Source organism: Pantherophis guttatus, chromosome 1, assembly GCF_059756535.1.
Source record: "Pantherophis guttatus breed Tessera chromosome 1, ASM5975653v1, whole genome shotgun sequence".
NCBI classification, from domain to species: domain Eukaryota; kingdom Metazoa; phylum Chordata; class Lepidosauria; order Squamata; family Colubridae; genus Pantherophis; species Pantherophis guttatus.
Window position 1 is genome coordinate 29395532 of NC_142063.1, and position 24802 is coordinate 29420333.

At 41.2% G+C, this 24802-nt stretch overlaps 1 protein-coding gene across 1 annotated transcript in view; it reads right to left on the bottom strand.

Moving 5' to 3' along the window:
* LOC117675077 (maestro heat-like repeat-containing protein family member 2B) overlaps positions 1–24802 on the bottom strand; it is a 72632-nt gene that overhangs the window by 39120 nt on the left and 8710 nt on the right. The window contains exons 6-19 of the mRNA XM_034433398.3: positions 23053–23193; positions 22777–22869; positions 21365–21493; positions 19486–19555; positions 16065–16181; positions 15457–15530; positions 13104–13226; positions 10114–10224; positions 8478–8616; positions 5812–5852; positions 4645–4777; positions 2385–2431; positions 718–825; positions 247–366 (exon numbers count right to left, since the gene is read on the bottom strand). Coding sequence (XP_034289289.2) covers positions 247–366; positions 718–825; positions 2385–2431; positions 4645–4777; positions 5812–5852; positions 8478–8616; positions 10114–10224; positions 13104–13226; positions 15457–15530; positions 16065–16181; positions 19486–19555; positions 21365–21493; positions 22777–22869; positions 23053–23193 — 1446 coding nt within the window. The remainder of the gene's footprint in view (positions 1–246; positions 367–717; positions 826–2384; positions 2432–4644; positions 4778–5811; positions 5853–8477; positions 8617–10113; positions 10225–13103; positions 13227–15456; positions 15531–16064; positions 16182–19485; positions 19556–21364; positions 21494–22776; positions 22870–23052; positions 23194–24802) is intronic.

Genomic DNA, 24802 nt, shown 5'->3' on the forward strand with positions numbered 1-24802 from the left:
TCTTCAGCTCACCATACCTCTTAGATATTGTTCTTGCACAGAAATGGCCATGTCAATCAGTTTTAAAAAACTGTGTGGCTTTTTAAAATTCTAGGTGTAGAAGTTGGTGGGCTCCAGGGCCTGCTTAACTACAAAACCACAAAATTTCCTTTCATGGTTGAAAAGCAGGTGTGCCATCACCAGGTCAAATAAAGAAACATAATTTCAACAATAGAGAAGAAGTAAAAATTCAAACAGGCAGCTTACATCTCTCTCAGATGCTTTCACATAATCCGCATTTTCTATCAAGTTTTGTATTGTACTCTGAACAAAAGTTAAATCCTCACAACTTGTCAGAGAAATTCCCCAACATTTACAGAGGAAACTCTGGAAAAAAAAAGTGAAAAAGGAGAGCGTATAACGGCTGCACAACATTAAAATTAATTTGCATGTAAAATTGAAATTAGCATTATTTAACTAAATACATGAGCATGATAATTTCCCCATTTTACAACAGCAAAAAATGCAAAACACATGCTGCAGTCACACACACACCAACAACAAAAGCAAGAAATGTTTACTTCTAAGCAGAACCCTTTGGTGTTCTAAATAGCTGGTAAAAGAGATTGGTTTGTATATGAGAACCAAAGCTTCAAGTCATATGTAAGTCCTGAACAAATTAATTAGAAATGCTGCTTTCAGAGAAGAACTGATAAACAAACAAACAAACAAACAAACCTTTTCAGTTGACTCATCGGCATAACTGGTCATCTGACTTTCTAATTCTCTACTCAGATTCTGAGTCCATGTGCTATCATCAATGGTTTCCAGAGATCTCCTCAGAAACTATGAACAAAAATGATCAAGTGTCTTGGATTATCGCTGTTATTGATTGACCAAGCAACCCTGTGCTCTAGTATTATCATCAATCACACAAGCAATTAGGTTTATACCAGTGATGAAATCCAAATTTTTTTACTACCAGTTCTATGGGCATGGCTTGGTGGGCGTGGCAGAGGAAGGATACTGCAAAATCTCCATTCCCACCCCACTCTGGGTCCAGCCAGAGGTGGTATTTGCCGGTTCGCCAAAGTACTCAAAATTTCCGCTACTGGTTCTCCACAACCTGTCAGAACCTGCTGGATTTCACCCCTGGTTTATACCACAGCTTTCTACTCTGTAGAGCACTCAAGGGGCTAAGAGAATTTAAAAAACAGAAACAGAACATGAAAATTTAAAAACAGAAACTAAAAACAATACAAAAATCAATTGGCAATAAAAAGTGCAGTGAAAGAATGCTTCTTTACCAATTTTGTTTTTTAATTATTTTTTTTTAAAGAATAGAACAGACAAGTGAAAGAGAAAGAAATAATACAAAGCTATAATATCAAAAAGTGTCCCAAAGGTACTTTTTTCCCCCAAAAAGGTAACTTGGACTTTTTTTTAAAAAAATGTTTTGCTTCTCATCCAATAAGCTTCTTCCGTTTTCAAAATTAAAGAAGTTTTTTGGATGAGAAGCAACAGGTTTTCAAAGAAAAAAAACAAGAAAGTCCAGCTGCCTTTTGGAAAAAGCATCTTCGGGACAACCATGGCCTGGACTGAAACTCTATTGACAATATCTGAAAGTAGTCAAAGAAGTTGTAAGGTTATATAGTTAGTGCTCAGTATATCTCTGACTATGGAAAAGTTATTTTTAAGAAAATGAGTTTCTGTGAATGAATTTTAAAGGGCTTTTAAAATTTCTGATTTGAATGCCAGTATCTCCATTATATTATTATTTAAAGATAAACCATCTACCAGGAAAAAAAGAAAAGAAAACGGAATTAAAAAAAAAAGAAAAGAGTTTGGTGGACCTAGCTTTTTCTCAAATTATAGCATTAGTTTCTCCTTTTACTCCCTCAAAGCAGAAAACATATGTCCCAAATCAATGGCTGAAAAGCACAGAAGTCCTAATTCAAAAACTCCTAAACTTACAAAACTTCAGCCATTGCAGTCCATGCATCAAAAAATCCCTTGTAATTTAATTTTTCTAGCAATAGAAGTAGTATATCTGAAAATCAGGAATAGCCTGGATATTCTCTACAAATAGCCAGTGACCAATGGTTAGAATTAGGGTTAGGTTCAAGGCAACATACAGCACTCCATCTAAATTTTTACTCATAACAGACCTGTGGGATTTTATATAGTTTCTCCTCCTCCTCCTCCTCCTCCTCCTCCTCCTCCTCCTCCTCCTCCTCCTCCTCCTCCTCCTCCTCCTCCTCCTCCTCCTCCTTCTTCTTCTTCTTCTTCTGCATCATCATCTACTTTCTCTTCCTCATTTAAGGTGGAAAGTGTATCACAGCTCTTCAAGGAGTAACAGGCTAGTAATCAAGCCTGTGCCCGCTGAAAAATTAGGAGTATCTTACCTGCAGCAACTTCTTCTCCCATTGTTCTCTGCTGGTCTCTATTCTTCCTGCAAGAAATGATAAAAATAAATGTTTCATTGGATTATGACATTTATCCATTACCTCCTCTTTAACCATGAAAGTAATAATCCACGTACTTTACTTATAATATATAGTAAAGTACTATTTACTTATGAAAGCTTGGTGTAAGGCACCAAGCTAGTATCAAGAGACTGTGGATTCTAGTCCCACCTTAGGGAAAAACCAACTGGGTGACTTTGGGCCAGTCATTCTATCTCAGCCCAAAGAAGCAGGCAATGGCAAACCACTTCTGAAAACTTGCCAAGAAAACTGTAAGAACTTGTCCAGGCAGTCACCAGGAGTCAAGAATGATTTGAAGATACAAATTATTTGTTTGTTTACAATATTCCTACATAATGTGAGACCTTGTGATTGCTGTTGCAATCTAAGGAGCATAGGTTTTTGGTGCTGAACCTCCCTCCATGAAGCACAATATTGCTGCCTGAGGTTTTCATTGCTGAGTTGGTGGTGGTAACCAGTGGTGGGATTCAAATAATTTAACAACCGGTTCTCTGCCCTAATGACCAGCTGGGTAGGCGTGGCTCGTGGTCATGTGACTGTGTGGTTGTGGCCAACTCAACGTCACTCACATCGATGGGTGCTTCACTTTAGCTGTTACAATGTAATAAAGGTTAACCAGATAGGCAGTTTCTGTAAGCAGGGCAATAAAGATTAGGCAAGAAACAACACCGGAATGTTTCCTTGCCTTCCTTACAGGATTAGCCTTGTAAAGTGGGAAAAAACAAAATAAGATTTCTTCCAACAACCGGTTCTCTGAACTGCTTAGAAAGTTAACAACCGGTTCTCCTGAATAGGTGCGAACTGGCTGAATCCCACCCCTGGTGGTAACCCTGAAGCTCATAGACATTGGGGATGTTGAACTGCCTCTTCCTTGGCTGCCTTTAAATGAAATACGAAAAGGCCTTGAATGAGACTTGAAAACATTCTGAACTGAAGAAGCTTCTTGGATTAGAAACAAAATGTTTTCAAGGGAATAAAAGTCCAATTGCCTTTTGGAAAAGCATCTTTGGGACAATCATGATCTGCATGATTGAGAATCCCCATAGATTTATGTGACTCTACCTATTCTTGCTATTATTATTATTTTCATAGCAGTCATTAATAGTGCTGACTGACTGCTGCCTGGTCTCCCCCACACCCCACCTTCCCAGTATCTTTCTTCTGCTGCATCTGATTTTCTTGCTATTTCAAGAATTTTCAATGACAGGAATGTCTTTAAAAAAAGGTAAAGGTTCCTCCACACATGCGTATTAGTCGTTTCCAGCTCTAGGGGGCGGTGCTCATCTCCGTTTCAACTCTGAAGAGCGAGCGCTGTCTGAAGACGTCTCCGTGGTCGTATGGCCGGCATGACTAAATGCCAAAGGCACACGGAGCACTGATACCTTCCCACCAAAGTGGTTCCTATTTTTCTACTTGCATTTTTTATGTGCTTTTGAACTGCTAGGTTGGCAGAAGCTGGGACAAGTAACAGGAGCTCACTCCGTTATGCGGCACTAGGGAGTCGAACTGCTAAACTGCCGACCTTTCAATTGAAAAGCTCAGCGTCTTAGCCACTAAGTCCCTTTAGGAATGTCTTATGCACCTGAAAATCTTAAGATACCACTATGCCTTTTATCCCCCCCCTTCCCAAACCAAGGAGGTCTAAATTTATGCGACCCCCAAGCTGAAAGAGCCTTGGTGATTCAGTGGACTAAAGTGCTGTTAAGTAGCACTTAGCTGCCAGCTGCCTGCAATTACTGCAAGTTCAAATCTCACCAGGCTCAAGGTTGACTCAGCCTTCCATCCTTTTGAGATAGGTAAAATGAGGACCCAGTTTGTGGGGGCAATAAAGTGACTTTGTATAAAAAAGAACACCTCTTGGGGGGGGGGGCAAAAGCCCTACTAAGCAGGTATATACAAAAGTATGAAGGCTATTGCTTAATGCATTGTAAACCACCCTGAGTCTCCGGAGAAGGGTGGCATATAAATTGAACCAATAAATAAATAAATGTTTAGTTGTGTGCACTTTGATTCTGAGCACCACTGATGACCTAAATGTGACCCTCAAGTCATGCCGTTTGGGTCCCTGGCCACAGAGACAAAGAACTTTAGTAGAACAAGTAAGATTAGGATGGGTGACAGTCGAAATGGATCAATCAATTTATTTTATTTTATTATTTTATTTTCATCATCTACTAACCTTGGAAGGATTCCCAAAGAAAGGGGATTTGTTTTGCCCACAGTTTTCTGACTGCTGGGTGGATGTTGGTATGGAGGATGTGTAAAAGTTGAAGGGCCCAGCCGCCTCTTTGGTTAGGATTTGAGGCCAAGACCTGTTGGTGGGAAATGGAACAAAGAGTTGGAGTCCCAGAGTTATTTTTAAATATAAAACATAAATACATGAGTTATGAAGACTGAAATCTTAAACAGAGGCTGGGACTGAAGCCTTATTAAGGCTAAGCAGCAATTCATGCATAATCTCCAATTAACTGAATGTTTGCCATGACAGTAGAGCTTCATACTATCCAAAGAACCTGGTGGTAATATAAATATTACAGGTAGCAGGATTAAGTATTGGGACATCAGCAATCAAATCTGAATCTCCTGTCCCCAGTTTCTGAAATATAAAAGAAGGCAACGGGTCTGCAACAAACAATGATGGCCCCCAATATGATGACATACAACGACGATGTCATCATACAAAGGCCATCACTGCTTTCTTGTATCTGATGTTTGAAGAGATAATCATACAATGTCACTTTAGAAGAGCATTTTGGCAATTTTAAGATGGAACTCAACTCACAGAATTCTGCAGCCAGCATGCTGGCTGAGGAATTCTGGAAGTTGAAGTCCACACATCTTCAAATGGACAAATTTGAAAAACACTGCTCCAGACGGTTTGCTTTCAGAATGCCATTTTATTGCTATGGGCTAAGATTTCCAAGAATATGATGAATGTAAAAGAAAATACAAAAATCATACTTTCACAAATATGTTTCAATTATTTCCACCCTATTGATTTATTCTAGTGATTTTAGAGTCATCTAGCTTTTACTGTGACAAAACAAAAGTCACCAAAACAGGGTCTGTATCACTTCAAAATGTCTTCAGAATACAAATCAACTGTCTTTGTAAAAGGAAGCAGTTTGATCTCAGTTTGCTATGGATTCCTTTACTTTTGAAATGAATATCCAGTTTCCAAAATTCATGTCTGGTCTGACACAAGATATAATACACAGTAACAAACTTCTTTTGAAGTTACTATATTAAATGGTACATTGTCTATCTAATCTAATATGTTGAGCATATTACAATTATTTATACATAACTTTGAAAAGGAAAATATTTTATTTTAAGCATTGCTCACCAGAAGCCTTGCTACCAATCCTTGGGCACTTGGAAGATTTACTAAAAAGAGAACAGCAACAAATAAATGTTATAGAAGATTCGAAAGACTGTAATAATGTTTTGCTATTCATTTCATATACCGGTAATTTGTTCTCCAGGATAACTTTCAAGAAGGATGAATTTCTTCTAATTGCTTCAAAATCTGAAGCAATACAGAAATTTGTACCTATATGGATAAATAAGAAGTGATCACTATTCTAGTTAGTGGTCACTTTCTCAAACTGGACAACTTTAAAATGTGTGGACTTCAATTGCCAGAATTCTGAGAGCTGAAGCCTATGAATCTCTGTCAACTTTGGAAAAATGCTTTTCCTATCAAATCACTAATTGATGCTCCTTAGAAAGTTCATTCTTCATGAACCACTAGATTCACTAGCATCATTTATATATGATCCTTGTTGTAAAGAATTGCAAAATACAGATAGTCCTTGACTAAGACTGGATGTCCCCAAAAGGTACTTATGACCCAATTCTGAAGTTTTGATGACCGGCCCACCCCAATGGTCATGTGACCACATTTCAGGCACTAAGCAACCGGCCTGCATTTAGAGCCATTTGCGGTGTCTTACATTCATGTGATTGTGATTTCCAATGTTTTGCCCAAAAACCGGCAGTTACTTCTGTTTTTAGCAAAAATGACTCATAGCAAACAATAGAGTTGCTTAATGATCACAGCGTTCACTTAATGACCACTGCAAAAATATATATATATCATAAAATTGGGTTGCTCACATGGGTGACCATAAACGGTGACCACTTTATGACCATAGTGACTTACAACCATAATGGAATTTCAGTTGTAAGGAGGACTATCTGTAATGAAGTTAAGAAAAGTCTTATATTCCATCTGCTCTTCAGAGTCAGTTTTTTTGCTTCTTATTCAGCAAACTTTCTTGTTATGCCAGTTTCCTCTGCAAAGTTCTGAAAGCTTCTGCAGAATATCTTTCATATTTCCTTTCTGCTACAATCAGCCCTATTCATGATACTTATTGTTCCATTTACCTTTCTTGCTTGCCAAGAAGTATTCCTCGTTTTTGAGGAATACTTTTTGCACCTCGCCATCCTGAACAATAATTTATGTCTCCTCCCTTATGAATCTATATCAGTATTTCTCAAGCAGGACTTGCTGCTCTAGTCCTCCTACTTCTTTGTTAGACGTGCAGTGATCTGCACTTGATGCATATCCAAATCTTATGTACCAGTGTTTCTCAACCTTGGAGACCTTACAATGTGTGGACTTCAACTCCCAGAATTCCCCAGCCAGCTACTCTGGTTGGGGAATTCTGGGAGTTGAAGTCAGGATGTTATAAAGTTGGCAAGGTTGAGAAACACTGGTATATACTCTCTAAATTGCCTGAGGTGATCTCTGTTTTCTCAGCAGGAACCAATCATTCAATCATACACAATGAGCAACTAAGCAGCTGTCAAGACACACCACTTGCGATCAAGACCCATTTTCAACATATAAAGCTCAGCTAACAGCTGGTCTGGTCATTCTTTCCCACTTAGAACTCTGCTGCCAAACATGATTCATTATTATTCTCTCTGGTCATATAGTCATGATTTTTAAAATGGGAGTTTTCCCAAACATAAGCCTTTCCAAGGCTGCTTCATTTTTTGGATATAATATTTTAGCATATGGAATTCCGATCAGCGAAGACAAATGTCAATGGACTCCATTTGATTTTGACCGTGACTAAGTTATGGAAGATCTCAAATATTTGCTAGCATTAAAATTTAAGGTAGTGATAATATGTTGTCCAAAAGGTTAATTCTCACTAAGAAGGCAAGCCAAGCTTTACCCGTATCTCTTCTGATTTATATGAAGAAGGTTCTTCCAAGAGGTTTCCCCAAATGAAATGCTTATCCGTAGGGGTAAAAAACCCTGCACCTATAAACATCATTTTAATAGGGCCATCTAGATATTTATTTAGAGTTACAAGGATAGGAAGAAATAAAACTCCTTCTCTATTATTTCTAAATGGACACATTGAATGTAGGGAAGCCTACATTCAAGTAAATTAGCATGCATTAGTCTGCTGCGCTACTCAGGCTCTTCTGTAACTTAAAAAGTAGTAACTTTTTAAGTTACTAACATGCATAGCGCAATGTATCAATTTCTTTGGTTTATTGTATGCTTTTGTCTTACTTGGTTAAAATTTAGGCAAAAGCATACAATAAACTAATTAATTATATGGATACCTAGACCTATGCATGTTTGTAACTATTTTAAGCCATGTTCATATTTGTTCCTGTGGGCAGATCCAATGATGTTTACTGAATAATTTTTCCTCTTTACCTGGTGGCTTCCTCTACACCAGGGGCGTCAAACTCACATTGTCACGGCGTCATCACATGACGTATCATAATTCCCCCCCCCCTTCGCTAAACCGGGCTTGGGCATGGCCAGCATGTGATGCACCCAGTCCGCAAGTTTGACAGCTCTGCTCTACACCATGAGCGTCACATCCTTACGCCACCACACAAGAGACAGCAGGGCAAGTCTTCCCACCCTAACATCCAGCGATGCAGCCTTCTAATGGGGAAGGTGCAGATTTCACATTGCTCTGCACAGAAGCACCATCTTAGTTTAAGCCTACATAATATTATCTGTCATCCACCGACCTCCTTTACATGAGCCCAGGAAAAGAGTTGATTCGTCTGGCCGAAGGATGGCCAGCTCTTTCAAACATCTGCAGAGGGGGATCAGAGTGCGAGTATAAGGAGCTGGTACCACAAAGACTAAGAGTTTGGGCCACAGAGCCTGCAGAAAGAAGGTAGAGGAGGGTCAGTATTTATTCTGTTCACAATCCATTTTCTTCTACTAGACTTCTAGGATTGAACTGAATTCTGGTAATCCTTGATTTATGATTACTTGCTTAGTGACTGTTGGAAGTTACGATGGACCGCTGCCTCCTAAAAGGTATTTAAGACCCAGTTCTGAAGTTCCAAGGGCTGGGGCCCTTCTCACGGTCACGTGACTTTTGGGCACTCGGCAATCAAACCACATTTGCAGCATCCCTTAATCATGTGTCTGTGATTTACTATGTTTTTGCAAAACCCAGCATTTAATTCCAGTTGTCGGCAAAATCACCCGAGGGCAAACAGTGAGTTCACAGAACAACTGCCATGTTTGCTTAACAGCCACTGTGTTTACTTATTGACCATCACAAAAAAAGGTTGCAGAAGCAGGTCAGTCACGAGGCTGATCCACTTTACGGGTTACAACCATTATAGGCAGGCTCCATTATGGTCCTAAATCAAGGATTACCGGTATTTGAAAGCAAAAATTTCTTCCACAAAAGTGGGAAGAATGAACAACACTTTGTTAAATGCTACTTTGCCCATTTTTCCTTTGATGGATGAGGTCGAGGGAGGAAATATTGCCTTCATTTTGATCTGGTTTTCTTAACACCACCAGACAGCAAAACCTGTCCTGACTTTCAATGAAGTTAGTAATTCTGACTTCATTCTGCTGTTATGCATGTTTAATATTAAACAGATTATAAAATTAGCCATGAAGCTGGATTGCTTGACATCTGGCAGAATTATTTATTTATCATGCAACAATAGCAAGAGCTGTACTTAACACTGAAACCTCATGAAATTTAAGGCAGCTATTTAAGAACAATCGAAAGCTATGGTACTACTGTGTAAAAACAAAGTCCCTTTTAGAGACTCAGCTTTCATCTCCTAAATATATGATGCAAGGAGAAATATATGATGCCTTTCCATAAGATCTTACTATAAATCCATCAGGCCCATCACTAAATAGGTAACTGCAAGCATCTTTCACTGCTACCAGAATAAGTGTATAGTGAATAAGTGTTTTTTATACTATTCAATCCATCTCATTGGCATCCTTCAGTCTCAAGAGACTATGGTATCGTGCTCTGGAAAGAGGTCCTAAGACAGCATCTAGTGTGACTAAAAAGGCCAATTCGAGAGTGGCAATCCCTTCCACAATGAGAGCAGATACATTCTGTCCCCTGCCCAATCCATCTATACTATTAAAAACTTCACTAATTTAATTACACCACAAGTGGTATTTTTCTTTTGTTACCATCCTATTTTAATTACTCAGTGCTTTGACTGGAATACAAAAGTATCAGGAAGGTACAGACACGTCCCAAAATAGAACAGGAGGGAAATGTTGTTTTTTCTACATTTTTCAGATAATTTGATTAAGGGAGCATGACGGATGAACTAAATGGAACATTTGTTCTTTTTTTAAAAAAAACTCTACATAAAAGATACTTACTTTACTCATTCCTTCTGCAGAAGCGTTCACGTGTTCCAAGATGTCAATGCACATATCTTGAATATGCTCCTCTTTTAGCTTTTCCTTTTGAATCGCAACAAGGTCTTTCCCCTGTGATAGCAACATGCATGAGAGAATAATTTGACAAAGAAGATGCATTGTAAGATTAGATTCAACCTGAATATTAATTTCAATTGCTTTAAAGAAATATGCAAATGGATCTGACCTAGGATATATTACACTGGAGGTACTGGTTTATTATAATGGTATGTGGGAATCAGTGGTGGGATTCAGCTGGTTCAGGCCGGTTTGGGCAAACTGGTAGTTAAATTGCTGGCTTGCCCCACCCTGCCTCGCCCCGCCCCTTCCAAGAGTCCCTACCCACCTCACTTTGGCTCCCAGGTAAGTGCAGGAAGGCTTACTAGGCCCAAAAAGGGGCATGGGGGTGTGTGGTACGGCCTTCCCGCAGCCTGTTTTCGCTCCCAGGAGGCTGCAGGGAGGCCTCCTAGGCCCAAAATGGGGTGTGGGGATGTGGTGCAGCCCCCCCTATCGCCCATTTTCGCTTCCGGGGGGTGCAGGGGGCCAAGTGCTGCCTGTCACACCCCCTGGCCATGCCCACCCCATCCAGCCGGTCATTAGGGCAGAGAACTGGTTGTTAAATTATTTGAATCCCACCACTGGTGGGAATGATCTTGGAAGACAGGAGGAAGTGTCCAGACAACAGTGTAATAAATGTAATTTGAGTGAAGGAGGAAGGGTAGTGAAAGTCTCACAGAAGGGACCCTCCCTAGTTTTTGGGAGAGTAGAAGTGAGGGATGGTAGGGGTACTTTCAGACTTGTAAGTAACCTTACAATAGAGATATAGCTAGTACTCCTGGTTGTGCTTCTAGTTTGGACTACCACACAAGGCTAGTCATTTTAGATTTTAGACCCTTCCATTAGGCAAAATGAGGTGGCCAGCTCAGATGGTGGCTTCTAGGGACAGCAGAAATGGTTCCCATTGTTACTAGGAAGGCCCTCTGAATGAACAGACAGCCAAGGAAGCAGCCAACTCTGATCACACTCCAGCATGTACTGTGATGATCACTATGTTCCTTGCTTAAATGGCGCACGTTGGCACCATTTGGTTTTTTAAATGGACAAAATGGGCAAGATAAGATTACATTCAGATGCAATTACCAGGCTAGTCAGCTTTTGCACATGGAATTGAGAACATGGGAGATGCCACCTTGTCCTTCTCTTGAGGAAGCAAATGTCTTGGGTTACCTTGGCTTCAACACTGCATTCAGCTGACAAAAACTGGGATGGTTGATTTTCTACAATGAGCGGTAAAGGGATTCCAAGGAAAAAGCCAAAAGCCCTGCTTCCTCCAAGGATTTCAAATCATGTGTTATACAGGTAGTCCTCAACTTACGTCCACAATTGAGCCCAAAATTTATGTTGCTAAGTGAAACATTTGTGAAGTGAATTCTGCCTCATTTTATGACTTTTCTTGCCGCAATTGTTAAGTGAATCACTACAGTTGGTAAATTAGTAACATGGTTGTTAGGTGAATCCTACTTCCCCACTAACTCTTTGTCAGTTTCAGAAGGTTGCAAAAGGGGATTACATGACCCCTAGACCAGTGGAGGGTTGCCCCTGGTTCAGATCGGTTCACAAGAACCGGTAGAAAAACCGGCGGGAGGCCCCACCTACCGCTCCGGATGTCGTCATCGGCAATCTGTGCATGCGCAGAAGCTTCTGTGTATGCGCAGAAGCGAGCGCACGCGCACAATCGCATTGCAAACCAGTAGTAAAGGTAAGTAGAACCCACCCCTGCCCCAGACATTGCAACCATCATAAATATGAGTCAGTTGCCAAGCATCTGAATTTTGATCATGTGACCGTAGGGATGCTGCGAGGGTCATAAGTGTGAAAAACTGTCATAATTCCCTTTTTTCAGTGACATTGTAACTTTGAATGATCACGATAAATGAACTGTTGTAAGTCAAGACCTATCTGTAAAAGAAGTTTATACTGATACATAACCAAAAGGGATCAAAGTGGAATACTGTGATAGACGTGTTTGATTCAACTTCTTGAAGGTAGCAAGCAGAATTTGTGGAAATGGATAACCCTGAAATGTTTGAAATGGATGAGCCAATATACCAGTAATAGACTGCTGTGACTGTTATGAAAATTTCTTAGGTATCTTAAGAGTTTTTCAGATGGAAAGCTATGTATCCTTTGCTTTTACTGTCATGTGTGGGCTGATGGTTGTTCTAGCTGGACTGGGCCATTCCTGTCAACCAAGGAGGATTCAAGTCTACATTTGCAGCTCCATAAATAGATCATAGATAGTTCAGCATAGACCTGAAGAAAGTCAACAGCCTTCACCCTCAGACTTTATAACTACCAGATTAAAAATATTTTAGCTATCTAGTGGTGTGGTGTCTAGGTAAGTATCTAGAGCAGTGGTGGTGCAGTGGTTAGAGTGCAGTACTGCAGGCTACTTCTGCTGACTACCAGCTGCCAGCAGTTCAGCAGTTCGAGTCTCACCAGGCTCAAGGTTGACTCAGCCTTCTATCCTTCCGAGGTGGGTAAAATGAGGACCCAGATTGTTGGGGGCAATTGTGCTGACTGTAAATCGCTTAGAAGAGGGCTGTAATACCACAGGGAAATGGTATATAGGTCTAAGTGCTATTGCTATTGATGCCCAAAGTTTGGTATAAGATGAGTGGCTATATAAATGCTTTAGATTAAATAAATTTAATTTAAATCAATAATTTTTCCCTCAGTCTAGAACATACTGAGGAAAAAGGCACCTGCAATCTGTTGATTGTCTTGAAATCACTATCAGCGGTTCATTTAACACAACTTCTTCCCAAGTGGGTGAATCTTTCCCACAACTTTACTACCGGTACAAAAAAAAAAAAAAAAGAGTGGGAAAATTAAGGAATGGATTTGATCTCAAGCTCTACCAAAATTGCTAGTGCTAGCGCTCAACTCACTGACAGGCTGACTGACACGGTAAACTGCTTGAAGATGTAGTCAACCATATCCCACACAGCACAGCCTTCAACACTCTGAGAGCGAAGAAGTTCTTTAATAAAGCATAGAATAGCTTTCCTCACCTGTCAAAAAAAATGAAAGAAGATGATGAGGTAGATGAGGATGGTAATGATTACATTTGAATGCTGCAGAATCTTTATCTTTATAGGACCCCATAAGTAATATTTTTAATGGATTTTATGGATTTTAAAATATGGGTATTTTAAATTGGGTATTAATTCAGCCAAATTTATTTAATTCATTTTATTCGATTTTAAATTTTGTATATCTATGTGTTTTATTTCATGGCTGTGCACCGCCCTGAGTCCTTCGGGAGTAGGGCGGTATAGAAATTCAATAAATAATAATAATAATAATAATAATAATAATAATAATAATAATAATAAGTAGCCTTCGTAAATTTTTGCCAAATGATGAGTTTATTAGCCATGCTAGAGAGGATAATGACAGTAGTCTTTTGAGAAAGGTGCATTGTCTGGGTTGAACCAGCTCACAATGCAAATCAAGATGGTTAGGGCTGAATACTTCTGCAAAGCAATTCCCCTCCCCTGGAGAAATAATAGGACACTAGCTCAGAATATAGGGACGCAGTGGCTCAGTGGCTAAGACGTTGGCAGTTCAGTGGTTCGAATCCCTAGTGCCACGTAACGGGGTGAGCTCCCGTTACTTGTCCCAGCTTCTGCCAATTTAGCAGTTCGAAAGCACGTAAAAAATGCAAGTAGAAAAATAGGGACCACCTTTGGTGGGAAGATAACAGCATTCCGTGTGCCTTTGGCCATGCCGGCCACATGACCACGGAGAATGTCTTCGGACAGCGCTGGCTCTTCAGCTTTGAAACGTAGATGAGCACCGCCCCCTATAGTCGGGAACGACTAGCAGATATGTATGCAGATACATACTTAGAAAAGGAGGCAGAACTTGGACAAAAGAAATCAGTAGGACCTGAACATTTTAATTTAATTTTAAATTTCACTTTTTTTAAAATTTATTTTTATATGCCGCCCTTCTCCGGAGACTCAGGGCGGCTTACAATGAGTTAAGCAATAGCCTTCATACTTTTGTATATTTTATACAAAGTCAGCTTATTGCCCCCACAAACTGGGTCCTCATTTTACCCACCTTAGAAAGGATGGAAGGCTGAGTCGACCTTGAGCCTGGTGAGAATTGAACTTGCAGTAATTGCAGGCAGCTGGATGTTAAATGCTGCCTTAGTAGGATTCTTAATTAATTCTTAATTAGAATTAAATACAATTAATTTATATTTAATTCTAATTAGGGCCTAGTGGCTCAGCAGACTGATAGCATTGTGATTAACACCAGCTGTCTGCAATTACTGTAAGTTCGAATCTCACCAGGCTCAAGGTTGACTCAGCCTTCCATCCTTTCAAAGATAGGTGAAATGAGGACCCAGTTTGTGGGGGCAATAAGCTGACTTTGTATAAATATACAAAAAGTATGAAGGCTATTGCTTAATGCCTTGTATGCCGCCCTGAGTCTCCGGAGAAAGGCGGCATATAAATCAAATTAAAAAAAAAAAAGATCACCCAGTCACATATTGAATCATTTGTTCTTCTATCAGATTAGTTGCTCTGAGAGTGGGGTTGCCCATCTTTAAATTTGATATAGAAATAAATAAACTGTAATTTGGTAACAAAAGTTAGAATTGCAGCCAAGAGTTTGAAGAATTCAAGAAATTCTGGGGGCATATTGGGTGCTTAGGTAGGTAGGTGAAATTTTACACATGCACACATACACAGTGTGTTTGTTTATTTTGTATTCAAAATACAAAATAAAAAAATTGACAAAAATCTAAATGCAATAAAAAAAATCCCATGCACAATTAAACAAGACTTAATGCAGCATTCCTAATGAATCCATTTATCCCCAGTCTTTATCAATAAAGGCAATGCTTCTTTAGCAACCATGATTGGGACTGGTAACTCAGTCGCTAAGCAAAGCAGTGAAATATCATGAATTTACAATCTTATTTTGGCTTTCCTTTGCTTTACAGACCTTTAAAGATTGTAAAATGAGAGTACTAGTTGCAAAGTTACTTTCTCACCCACTGTCTGAAATGCACATGGTTGCTAAATGAGGCAATCACTAACCAAGGACTACCTATCACCAAGGGGGTGCTACTTCACAAAGTATACAGTAAATTCTGGGATTTTCTTCCAGAAAGAATACCATCTAAAGAACGTTTTCTGAATTACTCTGCCATGAATTGGTGCAATTTTCTATAGGCTTTTGGTCTGAACTTGTTTGGTTTTTCATAGGTTTCTACTATTTTACCATTTCACTATGGTCATCCAGAAGGCATTTCACAGCTTCCACAACTGGGCGTTTTCTGTTTCTTGCTTCATATACTGAAAATAACCAAAGATTCACCATGAATTTAAATGGGATTTTACCAGGAACAATTTGACTCCCAGTTGTTTAAATCACAGTGGCAACAAAAGGCTCTCAATACACAAACATTTAATTGTTTGGAAACAAAGGAAGCTTGACGGATAATTATGAATTAATGTGCATATGTTTAGTTTGGTTACTTCCTGGTTAAAGTTTAATGTGCAGAGATATTTTGTTCTGTAACATCTGAGTTATTGATTGCATTCCTTGGTGCATCTTGGTATGGTGATGGTTTAATAACAAAATAACTAAATCCTCACATCCATCTACTTTTTTTTCTAAAGCAGAATTGGGGAGTTGGCCTTTAAGATGTAACTGAATTATATAGTTCACAGCATCCCTCTTTATTGTTCACATTGGCAAGAGCTCCTGGGAACAATATAGCAGTAATTGCAGGGCCAGTGATTGTGCATAAAGTAAAGGGTGTAAATGTGATGCATTCTCTTTTTGGTGTCTAACAGCTTCTTTGGAGAGTAGTACTTGCTACTTACTCACATCATGGCTCACAATCATTTTTAAATTATTTAAGAATCCAACACGAATATCTTCTGCAGCGTCTTTCATCTGACTCTGCAAGAAGTCTTGTGCATCAACAGGACAGCAGGAGACTGAAAAATGAGAGATAGGGATAGAGATAAAAATGAGAAAGAGAAAGATCTTTAGGGAATGCACATTTCTCTGTTCTTGAATTCATAGATGAAAGATGATAGATGATAGATGAGATAGGTAGGTAAGTAGGTAGGTAGATAGATAGATAGATAGATAGATAGATAGATAGATAGATAGATAGATAGGTGATAGGCAGGCAGGCAGGGAGACAGGCAGATGATAGACAGACAGAGACAGATGTATATACATAAACAATTCTTCAAATCAGTCTTCTGAACAAATGGTAGTCAAAATAAATGTTTGAAGTAGCACAATGAAGACAGAACATACCCTATTACCATGGAACCACTGGGGCTCTTGGAGAAAATTAGCCAATAATTGAATGGGAGAAATGATTTTGTTGTTTCTCTGTGTCATATAATGTACGTGGGTATATGAATATTTTTTTAAAATTTTTCTTTATCTATTTATTTTTTGGTCATGTTTATGTAGTGTATATTGAAGGTGGTGACTCTTTGAGAGCTGTATGCAATGGAAATTCATTTTAAGATAGAGAGGTGGCATGCCGCGAAGAAGGGGTTGAGGGTTTTTTTAAACAAATTTTTAGTCAAACTTTTAAGGGGTTCCGGGGGGGGAGGGTCGAATTACAATTCAGGCTGTGGGTATGGGGGATAATCCACTAAGGGGAGGGGAGGGTCTAGCTGTGCAGCATGGCATGGAGGGTGGGAGACCCGGGGTTGAGGGGGGGGCTAGAGCTTATCCAGATAGTGTTTCTAACATCAATACTGTGGGTGGGAGGGGCAGATACGGCGGGAGCAGGGGGCCATATTGTGTTAGGGGAGCGCGCACTCGCTGTTTACGAGCAGTGGCGCGCTCCAGCCCCCAAGGCTCCACTCGTTCCCCAGGTTGCACAGATCCTCAGGCCTTCAGCTGATGTTGTGCAATGCCAGGTCTGTAGTAAATAAGGCCCCCCTCATTTGTGATCTTGTTCAGGAGGGGGGAGCAGACCTGGCAGGTATTACAGAGACCTGGTTGGGCCAGGAGGGGGGGGTTTCCCTCGTTGAAATGTGCCCACCAGGTTTCCACGCATTCCATCAGCCGAGGTCACAGGGGAGGGGCGGGGGGGTAGCGGTTATTATTAAAGAAGGTCTTAGACTGAGGGAGGCCACTGTTCCTCAGATGGCCAGCTGTGAGTCCCTCCTTGTGAAATGGGGTCATGGGGTACAGATGGGTTTGCTGATCATGTACCTGGCTCCCTGCCACGTGGTGGCAGCCCTGCCCGAGCTACTCAACGTCATCGCAGCAGTGGCGGTTGAAACCCCTAGACTTATGGTCATGGGGGATTTCAACCTGCCGTCTGTGGGTGAGTTGTCTGAGGTGGCTCGGGAGTTCATGGCTTCCATGAGAGCTATGGACCTGACCTAGCTAATTCATGGCCATACCCACACGGGGTGAAACACGTTCTGGACCCGGCAATGTTGCTTAATTATCATCCGGTCTCCAACCTTTGCTTCATGGCAAAGGTTGTTGAGAGCGTGGTTGCGCAACAGTTCCCCCAGCACCTGGATGAAACGGTGTATCTGGATCTGTTCCAGTCGGGCTTCAGGCCTGGGTACAGCACGGAAACGGCATTGGTCGCGTTGGTTGATGATCTCTGGAGGGCTCGGGACAGAGGTTGTTCCTCTGTCCTGGTCCTATTAGATCTCTCAGCGGCTTTTGATACCATTGACCATGGTATCATGCTGCACCGGTTGGAAGAGTTAGGGGTGGGGGGCACTGTGTTGCGGTGGTTCTCCTCCTTTCTCTCCAACCGGTTGCAGTTGGTGTTGGCAGGGGGGCAGAGGTCGACCCCGAGGCGCCTCATATGTGGGGTGCCACAAGGGTCGGTCCTCTCGCCCCTTCTGTTCAACATTTATGTAAAGCCGCTGGGCGAGATCATCCGTGGTTTCGAGATGAAGTACACTTAGCTGTACATCTCCACCCCGGACCACCCCAACAATGCCCTTGAAGTGATGTCCCGGTGCCTGGAGGCCGTGCGGATCTGGATGGGGAGAAACAAGCTCAGGCTCAACCCATCCAAGACCAAGTGGCTGTGGTTTCCGATGTCCCGATATAGTCAGTTAGTGCCATCTCTGACTATTGGGGGCGAATTGCTGGCCCCCACGGAGAGGGCTCGCAACTTGTGTGTCCTCCTGGATTCACGGCTGTCTTTAGAAGAGCATTTGACGGCCGTGACTGGGAGGATTTTTCATCAGGTTCGCCTGATTCGCCAGTTGTGTCCCTTCTGGATCGGGACTCCTTACGCATGGTCACTCATGCCCTTGTCACTTCCCGCCTGGACTACTGCAATGCTCTCTACATGGGGCTCCCCTTGAGGAGCACCAGGAGGCTCCAACTGGCGCAGAGTGTGGCCGCGTGGGTGGTTATGTGAGCAACATGGCGTTCCCATGTAACACCTCTCCTGCGCGAGCTGCACTGGCTCCCGGTGGTCTTCCATGTGCGCTTCAAGATTTTGGTTACTACCTCCATGGCTTAGGACCTGGTTATTTACGGGACCACCTGCTGCCACCAGTAGCCTCCCACCGGCCGGTACGCTCTCATAGAGAGGGGCTCCTCCGGGTGCCATTGGCCAAACAATGTTGACTGGTGGCCCCCAGGGGGAGAGCCTTCTCTGTGGGGGCACCTACTGTCTGGAATGAGCTCCCCCCAGAGATACGGAGGATCCCGGATCTACGCACCTTCCGCCGCGCTCTCAAGACCTTTTTATTCCATCAGGCGGGCCTGGCCTAATTTTCCCTTTTTCCCTTTTTAAAATGCAAATTTTAATTTGTTTTTTAATTAGTGGGGTGTTTTAAATCTGTCTTTGGCCAAAATTGTTTAATTCAGTTTTATTTTGCTTTTAAATTTTGTATTTATGTGTTTTATCTTGTGGCTGTTCACTGCCCTGAGTCCTTCGGGAGTAGGGCGGTATAGAAATTAAATAAAACTAAACTAAACTAAACTAATGCATGCTGATTAGTGTAAATTCAAAATGGCAATAAAGTTATTCTAAGGGGTGGCGTGGCGTGGAACAGGGCATGGCTGACAGAAACCTTGAACAAGAGCATTCTATGCCACAACATACACTATAACATCTTGATGGGTATGTCCTACACATAAAATCCATTTGTTACTGTCTGTGAAGGTGTAGGAGTATAGGTGTAGGTGCACGTGTAGGTCTGTGTAGGTGAAGTATGGCACTTGGATGAAAACCAAGAAAAAAATAATACTTGTAGAAACTATTTCCATGATTTTGATCCTTACCAAGGTGACCAAAAGCATCCATAAGCATAGAGCGATGATCCATGCAGATCTCTTGATGTTCATAACAAGACTGTAAAAAAAGGACAAAGAAGTCTTTATTTATTTAATTTGGTTCTCAAATACTATACTGGTTTGGACAATGTTCAGAATTCAATTTACAATCTGGGGTCCTGTAGATTTATGTAATTTTGGTAGAGCTTGAGATCAAATCCATTCCTTAGTTTTCCCACTCTTTTTTTTTTTTTTTGTACCGGTAGTAAAGTTGTGGGAAAGATTCACCCACTTGGGAAGAAGTTGTGTTAAATGAACCACTGATAGTGATTTCAAGATAATCAACAGTTGGCAGGTGCCTTTTTCCTTAGTAAGTTCTAGACTGAGAGAAAAATTATTTACTTAAATAAAATTTATTTATTTAATCTAAAATATTTATATAGCCACTCGTCTTATACCAAACTCTGGTCTTCCGGGTGCACTTCAAGGTGTTGGTGACCACCTTTAAAGTGCTCCATGGCTTAGGGCCGGGGTACTTACGAGACCGCCTTCTGCCACCAATAGCCTCCCACCGGCCAGTACGCTCCCACAGAGTGGGCCTCCTCAGGGTGCCGTCCGCCAGACAATGTCGGCTGGCGACCCCCAGGGGGAGAGCCTTCTCTGTGGCGGCGCCCGCTCTCTGGAACAACCTCCCCCCAGAGCTACGTACAATAACAGACCTCCGGATTTTTCGTGGGGCCTTAAAAACCCATTTATTTCAACTAGCTGGGCTGGCTTGAGTCAAATTTTAAACGGATTTTAAATTGGAATGTTTTAATTACGGCCAAAATTATTTAATTATTTTAAACAGTTTTTAGATTTTGTATGTTTTGTATGTATGTCTTGTTTTTACTTTGGCTGTTCACCGCCCTGAGTCCTACATTGGAGAAGGGCGGTATAGAAATTTAAACAAATAAATAAATCATAGTAGTAGCAATACCACTTAGACTTCTACACTGCTTTACAGTGCTTTACAGCCTCTCTACGTGGTTTACAGAGTCAGCATATTGCCCCCAGCAATCTGGGTCCTCATTTTACCCACCTCGGAAGGATGGAAGGCTGAGTCAACCTGAGTGCTTGAGCTGGTGAGATTTGAACTGCCGAACTGCAGCTAGCAGTCAGCTGAAGTAGCCTGCAGTGCTGCCCTCTAACCACTGCGCCACCTCGGTTCAATTCAAGAATTAAAACAAGAATTAAAACAACATAAAAAATATATTACATTGTGCCCCTCCAGGTGAGATTGGTTCCCACCCTCTTGGCCTTAAAACCTGATTTTGCCAATTGGCCTGGGGTCCCAATGGGAATGTCCCATACTAGAGGTGGTTAATGGGTTAAAAGAAAACTGCACCTCCACCACGTTGTATATCGGTTCCTTCCTTGGTTACCTTTCTTATTTTAAAGTTAATATTTATCATTTTAATACTTCATATTGTTTTTATCTTATTGTAAGACTTGATGGTGAGATGAGTAGCATATAAGTAATACATAAAACTATTAAACCGCCCTGAGTCCTATTTGGAGAAGGGCAGTATAGAAATTTAAACAAATAAATAAATAAAAAATAAAATCATAAATATTAAAAATAAAAGCCTGGCACCAAGTCAAACTTCTAGCAAGCCGTCACTTCATCTTATCCCAGTGCTTGGGGGAAAAGTCAAGACTTCACTGCCTTTTGGAAGCCTAGGAGAGTAGACACATATTTTTCTCTCCATCCATTGCTTAAAAATCAAATATCTCACTTAAATAAGCAATGTATTGTATTTTCCATTGGGGCTGGCTGCAAAGGTGAAATGTTCTAATCAGGCTACCTGTCTGGTTTCAACACACCACAAAACAATGTACTACCCACCAAATCACACACAACGGATTCCCCTTCAGAATCCTGCCTTCCCATAGTGGTCATTTGGATACTGGGTTTCCAATCCTGTCGTGAAAACATCTGGGGTTTCTTTTGTAATGGAGTATCAAGTGGTAGAACCTAAAATAGAGCAAGACATATCAATAGGAAAAACATTATTGTTGTTATATATTTTCTGTTGTGGACCCTGTATTCACTTTAGGGCAGTGGTGGGTTTCAAAATTTTTTACTATCGGTTCTGTGGGTGTGGCTTGGTGGGCGTGGCATGGCTTGGTGGGAGTGGCTTGGTGGGCATAGCAAGGGAAGGATACTGTAAAATCTCCATTCCCTCCTCACTCCAGGGGAAAGTTACTGAAAAATCCCCATTTCCTCCCGATCAGCTGGGATTTGGGAGGCAGAGAATAGATGGGGGCGGGGCCAGTCAGAATTTTTACTACCGGTTCTCCAAACTACTCAACATTTCTGCCACCGGTTCTCCAGAACTGGTCAGAACCTGCTGAAACCCACCTCTGCTTTAGGGTCTTAGAATTTTTGATCAAGTAGTTTCAATACTACTTGATCAATTTTTGATCAAGTAGTTTCACCGACCAGTACGCTCCCACAGAGAGGGTCTCCTCAGGGTGCCGTCGGTTAGACAATGTCGACTGGTGACCCCCCCAGGGGGAGAGCTTCTCTGTGGGGGCACCCACCCTTTGAAACAAGCTGCCCCCAGAGATTCGTCGGATTTCCGACCTCCGTACCTTTCGCCGCACCCTTAAAACTCTATTATTCCATCAAGCAGGGCTGGCGTAAATATTTTTTAATGGGTTATTGTATTTTAGATGATCGGCCAAAACTATTTAATAATTTTAAATTGTTTTTAACTTTTATATTGTGGGTTTTATCTTGGCTGTACACCGCCCTGAGTCCCCTGGGAGAACGGAGGTATAAAAATTTAATAAAACTGAAACTGAAACAATATCAAAATTGAACAAAGAGGGCTTGGAGGTATCCACTCGATGAAAAGCTAGCTTGTCATTTAGCTGAACAAAGGCTCATGGAAAATTCATTCAACTCACACAGAAGCCACTTTACATGGAATACCAGCAATTTGGTTTGGCTTTTTTTGATGGTGAGATCATAATTTGCTGCATAAAAGGTCAACCACATCAGTGGTGGGTTGCTATTGGTTCGCCCCAGTTTGGGCAAATCAGTAGCAGTAGTGGCGGGAGGCTCCACCCACTCACCCAGATGTCATCAAATACGATCTGCGCATGTGCAGAAGCTTCTGCGCATGCGCCGAAGTGGCGCGCATGCGAACTGGTAGCAAAGGTAAGTGAAACCCACCCTTGAACCACATGGCTTGGATCTGTTGGCAGGGCATTACAATCGGTATTTCCTTTTGTCACAGGACTTTTTCTTACCTGCTTGAATACAAAGTCACAAAGGGCCTGGAATATCTTCTTTGGTATGGGGGGTTTACACTCTTCACAGACATCCAAAAAAAGGTTAAGCCTCTAAAAACAGGAAGCCGTATCTATTAGGCAATGTACATTGGAGCAATCATGCATAGCTTCACCATTAAAGTAAAATTAATAGCATCATCTGGCACACCAGCTGTGCTCTTTCCTAGATCGGGGATGGGGGGGCCTTCAGAGAGTCACTCATGCCCTGGTCACCTCACAGCTGGAAGTGCTTACTTTGGCTATGTAGAAAGAGTCAAGAACTCTGCTGTCCATAAGGACTTTGGGAATGTTCCGTATAATTTCATCTTGCTGCTCTATACGACGAACCAGCACTGCTAGCATTGGCCACTGGGCTTTCACAGATGCCTCCTTCACCTGCGGAAAAGCAAACAGATGCCCTCATCATGAATCTTAAAAAGAACTTCACAGTGAGAGCTGTTGCTTTAAGATCTGGGAAAGCAGAATCAGGCTGCTTTTTCAAGAGGCAATTGGGCTTTCTTTGTTTCTCCTTGAAGACCTTTCGCTTCTCATCCAAGAAGCTTCTTCAGTTTGAACTGAAGAAGCTTCTTGGATGAGAAGCGAAAGTTCTTCAAGGAAAAACAAAGAAAGTCCAGTTGCCTCTTGAAAAAAACTCTTTTGGGACAACCATGATCTGGAGCAGGGGTCTCCAACCTTAGCAACTTTAAGACTTGTGGACTTCAACTCCCAGACTTCATCAGCCAGCTTTGCTGTCCACAAGTCTTAAAGTTGCCAAGGTTGGAGACCCCTGATCTGGAGGACTGAGAATCTCCATAGACATTTAGCTCACAATCAGGCTGCCACTTTGAACACATTTCAAATTATACTAAAATATTCATGAGGCTGTCTGTTATGGTTTTTATAGCCTACCTATGTACATGCTCTGGGGAGGAAGTTGAGTCTGCAAAAAAGGGTCAGAAATGTTCCCAGTCCATCCTCCTCTTCCTTGCATGTGTTCACAACAACAGCAATACTATCTCCCTTTATTTTTAATTTTTGATTGTGATATTGCCATGCACTCATTTGTGACTGGCTACTCTGATGGTCTTGATAGTCACAACCTGCTCTCTGATTGGTGAGGATCCGAGATTCAGACCCAAGTAAAAACAAGAGAGAAAATCAGGTGCTCACTGGAGTTACAAATGCTAAGAATAGCATAGCATAGCATAGCATAGCATAGCATAGCATAGCATAGCATAGCATAGAATTCTTTATTGGCCAAGTGTGATTGGACACACAAGGAATTTGTCTTGGTGCATACGCTCTCAGTGTACATAAAAAGAAAAGATACATTCTTCAAGAATCATAAGGTACAACACTTAATGATAGTCATAGGGAAAGAGTCAATATAAATCTTAAGGATAGCAGCAACAAGGTTACAGTCATACAGTCATAAGTGGGAGGAGATGGGTGATAGGAATGATGAGAAGATTAATATATGATATTAATATAATATTATATTAATATAATATATTAATAATGAACAGGCATAAAAAAAAACAATGTATGGGATGGAAGAACATTTTCCACTTCCTTTTGATGCCTCAAATTCATGTTTCTTTTGTGTAGCCGAGTCCCTTTTGCTATAATCCAATATGATGACCCAGTCTTGACAATTTAAGGATGCATTTAAAAGTCAGGCTAAATAATTGCTTATGTCAGTGTTTCTCAACCTTGGCCCCTTGAAGATGTGTGGACTTCAACTCCCAGAATTCCCCAGTGAGCATCTTCAAGGGGCCAAGGTTGAGAAACACTGGTCTATGTAAAAATGTATTTTGCTGGTTCTCTTCTCCCCCCCTCCCTCTGCTTGCTTTTCCGGGTTTTGTTTTTTCCTCTCCCCATTTTCTTCTTCCCACCATTTTTTTAAAAATATTAAAGTAATATAAATAAAAAAAAGTTATGTCATCTTAGCTTATGTCATCTCAAGGAGAGAGGATAATCTTTCATTTAAATATCTTGCATAAAG